The sequence below is a fragment of the Triticum urartu genome, chromosome 4 (assembly GCF_003073215.2).
Source record: "Triticum urartu cultivar G1812 chromosome 4, Tu2.1, whole genome shotgun sequence".
NCBI lineage: Eukaryota > Viridiplantae > Streptophyta > Magnoliopsida > Poales > Poaceae > Triticum > Triticum urartu.
In genome coordinates, this window is record NC_053025.1 from 50,652,450 (window position 1) to 50,656,749 (window position 4,300).

The window sequence follows — 4,300 nt, forward strand, 5'->3', positions numbered from 1 at the left end:
AGCTGTCTGTCCTGGGTCAACCTTTTTACTTGAGTAAACACGATGTGTATGTGCCACTTGGCTGCAGGACAGCAACGGAATTCTAATTTACGGTCGCCGTCCAGGCCTTTTCCAGCGGACCCTCAGCGGGCGGGACACGTGTCTCCACCTGCTGCGGCTGCAAAGCTGTTGCCTGTAGACATCGGCATCCTCCTCCCCTGCTTTCTCCACTTTCCCCTACCTCCATCGCTCCACCCTCGGCTGCGCGGCCGGCCGGAACCACCGCGCGCCTCTCTACACCACCGCTCTTCGGCCCTGCCTTCTCCGCGGCCGAGGTAAGGAGGCAGCCCTCCCCCCGCAACCGGATCCGTCGCGTTGCTCTGCCTCGGCTCTTCGCTATCTTCGCTGCGCCTCTTGCTGGCGGCGCCCTGGCCGGCGGTCGAGCCGGACGGGAGGGTAGCAGACCGATCGGAGGCCCGGGATTCGTAGTTTGTCCTGTTGCAATGCCGGCGATCGTTGTGCCATCGTCAATTTTGTCGTCCAGTCGTGCTCTGTGCGGGTTTTGGAATTCGGACCTTTTGCTGGTGGTGTGGGGTTTCCGCTCCGTGGTGAGGTGCGGGAGGGCTTAGGGGACGCCCTGAAGCTGTTCGGCGTTATTTCTGTGAGCGCTAGGAATTCTTTTGCTGCACATTCATAGCTCACAAGCCAGTAGTGTTCATGCGTGCGGATGAGCATGAGTGGAGGATGCGCATGCCACACGCAGTATGCCGCTCCTGGAGATCGCTTAGCAAGTTCAAGCTATTGCTTAACTGTGTCACCAGCCAGGACTTCGGAATTTTATGGGAGTTGACTATGGACAAAGTGTGCACTAGTGTTACTTGGCAAAACTTGTTTGGGAGACGCCCTTGTACCCAAGTTTTACCTCATCATGTCATTCCTTTTACCCAACTTTTTAGTTTTTTTACCTCATCATGTCATTCTTGTAGATCTTCCACTTGGTTCTCATGGACGACAAGACTGAAAAAGGGAAAGAGAAGGATGGCTCTGCTTCCACTCCACCCAATCGCCGCAAAGTGAATGTTTTCTCCAGCTAAATATGATATGCATATAAGCTCAGTGTGTTTGCTGCTTACCATTTCTTTACTTCTACTTTTCGCGCGCAGGCCGGACTTAAATTTTCACCCAAGGTGCCTACTAAGAAGACACCAAAAATTGTCCCTAAGATGTAATGTACATTAACCAATGCTCTGTTTATGCATGCTTGTTCGACTCAGTATTTTCTATTTAAAGTAGGCGCAGTGCTTGTGCAAAGAAAGTAATGGTGGGATTCTACAGGGAACCGGAAGAGGAGAGGGAGCTTGACACAATTGATAAGGAGTTACTGATGAAACTTAGAATACCACAGGTACTTGTATGTCTTGAGTCCAATTTCTACGTGCCTGATTTAGGTTGCTGGTGTTTTATTCTGTGGTTTCATATGCAGAGTCAAGGTGCCCTCGAAAGAAGATCCAAGGCTGAGAAAAGTGGTTAGTACTTTATTGATGTTGGTTGCCTTGCAATATCTACTGTACTTCCTGTTCGATCCTGCATTCACTAGCCTACGTCTGATGAAAAATAACTAATCAGTTAACTGCAGTTTCTGTCACACAAAGTTCCTAAGATTCTAGAATCACAACCTCCTTTGAATCTTGAGAGCCACTGAACGATTTGTGCCAAATAAGACACCAGTATCTCTGTATTTTTGAACATTTCATACTGACCATGTTCATATCGAATAGCTATTGGGTAAATGGTAATGGTGAGCTGTCCAAGTGCAAGGAGCACAAAGGCATCTAGTTCAAATATGCTATCTATTCAACTTGCATTGCCTAAGCAGACATGTTTGGTCAGGAAAAATCTGGACTCTGGAGTTGTCTCATGAAATCGGCACTAGCCTAGGATATAATTCTACTGGAGGTTTTGTCCAAACTAATGACATGCAGCATGATGCACCTTAGAGGCTTAGATAATTGTTGCAAGTTAGATAATCAAAATTCTATTTAGAAGTCAGCACTGATTCGTCCATAAAATATGGGTTTATGAATATTTATAACAATCTCAATACCGCCGGTGTAACGGCATTATGTTGTTTTCAGTTTATAATTTAGTAATAACATACTGCTCCATTACGACTGTAGAAGCCTGTGTTCAGGTTGCATTTGGACAAGTGAACTCTTCAACTGCAAGATCCTTCCCCAACCCTAAAAGTTCTTCATCAGGTAGTAGCTTAAGGTTGCCACTCCCATTTGTTCCGTATTTACCTTCATCTGAACATTTACAGAGCAATGTATCATTTCTTCTGCTAGTTAAACAAGAGCAGGAGGTAAACCTTTTTAACAAGTATATGATGTCTGGCGTTACGTCTTCTGCTGCAAAGTTACCCAAACAGTTCACTGGACCTCAGGTTAGTAAACTCATACAAGCATAACATAAGGGGTGGGGTGATGGGCGGTTGTTTTGTTAATTACCTGACTTATCTCCTAACTGTTGCAGGACTTTACCCATCACAGCTACAACTATCCTCCTATTACTCTCCCTCTGAGGAGGCCCCACTCTGCAGATCCAGGTTATGGTGTTGTTCATTTTTGCAGTTTTTGGCTTTTTGCCACATCATGCTCACAGTTTGCCTTTCAAAAACGCTTTAATCGACATTCTTCTATCTTCGGTACAGAAGATTTTGACAAAGACGCGTTCGGAGAGTTTTCTTCCAGCAGAACACAAGATGGTGAATTAACTGCAGCTAAAGAACTTGGGCTAATGGTATGTATATCATGTTGCATGATATCATGTCGAGGAACACCGTTCTTGTTCAGGTATTCATATCAATGCAAAAAAAAACACCACATGTTGATGGAACTGTCTTTTCTTGTGATGGAACTGTCGGTTACTCATTCTCTTTTAGTTTTGTATCTTATATTGATCGAACTAATTGTACCGGCTGTATAGTATTAGTAGCCTAAAAACTGATGTATTATATCAATTGTTTAACAGGACACTGAGGACAAGATGAATACACCACAGTTGCTCTTCTTCCAGTTCCCTGCATCTCTTCCTTTACCGCAGGTTGTATCAGTTGCTGGGGGAGATATGGACACCAGTGACAGTGAGGGGGTTGAAACAGAAGAAACCAACAAGAAGAGGAGACTCGAGTCGATCAACGGCTGTAAGCTAAAAGATTTGCCAGGTGGTCTCATGGGGAAGCTGCTCGTGTACAAGAGTGGTAAAGTGAAGATGAGGCTTGGAGATGCACTCTTTGATGTAAGTGTTTAAGAATTCTGCACTTCTTTATGCTGCATTTTCAGCTTATGTTTAGTCTTTCGATGATGCAGTACTTGAGATGAATAAAACGTGCAGGTTTCAGCTGGTTTGGACTGCACATTTGCTCAAGAGGCTGTAGCGATCAACACAAACAAGAAGCACTGCTGCAGCCTGGGGGAGGTGAACAAGCGTGCCATCCTAACTCCTGATATCGAGTACTTGGTAGACTCCATCAAGAGGATTGGATAGCCTGTGGGGAACTGCAAATAACTTCTGATATTACCTCCGAAAGTGATGCGAAGTGTGTTACTACTTACTACCGCTGCTCTTGTTTCACACTGAGAACTGTGGTTGTGGAGATGTAAATTTGCATTAGGAGAATCGTGGAAATTGATATCATGACATGGATGTGGTAGTGACAGCAAGTGGAGATGTTTTGCCGATTCTTTAAATTTTCATGGTACATTGGGTGAGTTTTCTCAATTTCTGAGATCTGTCACTTTGGTCAAGAGTTCACTGGTGATTACCACCACACAGTCATTTTCACTTATGCGGCCTGTGTAGAACTCATTTTGTTGTTGTTTTGTCATTCTATGCTGTTTGCTTTAGCACTTTGTACAATCATAGGCTTCATGAAGAGCAAATTAAGGATTACAGGCAAACATACATGTTCCCTTTTGCAAAGTGTGTTTTGCCTCATGATTATGCAGTCCTGCTACAATTCAGGCTTACCACTATCGAGTTTCGACATATGTGATGGATCATAGTGTTGTGCTCTCACCGCTCAGTGCCGGGTAGCTAGTGCCATCAGCGCATTCACTTTTGGTGGTTATGGTTTGTTGCCAAGGCAACACATACACTTTACAAGCGAAGTCAATTTTGATAATTCTTCAGCGGAGCGTCTGCACTTTGCGGATTCAAATATGGTGCATATTTAAAAAAATGATTCATAGTAATATTGTGGAGATGTAAAACCCCGAGGACAAGCAAATTAAACTACAATGTAGAACTGCCAGCAACAACA

General features: G+C 44.4%; 1 protein-coding gene across 1 annotated transcript; it reads left to right on the forward strand.

Annotated features, from left to right (window-relative positions):
• Nucleotides 1-189: 189 nt before the first annotated feature.
• Nucleotides 190-3,822, forward strand: LOC125550590 (the record flags this gene model as incomplete). The annotated part of the gene is given in 11 exon segments (XM_048713613.1): nucleotides 190-314; nucleotides 966-1,052; nucleotides 1,143-1,204; nucleotides 1,315-1,384; nucleotides 1,463-1,505; nucleotides 2,157-2,237; nucleotides 2,325-2,422; nucleotides 2,512-2,584; nucleotides 2,690-2,778; nucleotides 3,010-3,276; nucleotides 3,373-3,822. Coding segments are annotated over 10 exon segments (1,005 nt in total). The 3' UTR covers nucleotides 3,526-3,822.
• Between the last annotated feature and the right edge of the window lie 478 nt (nucleotides 3,823-4,300).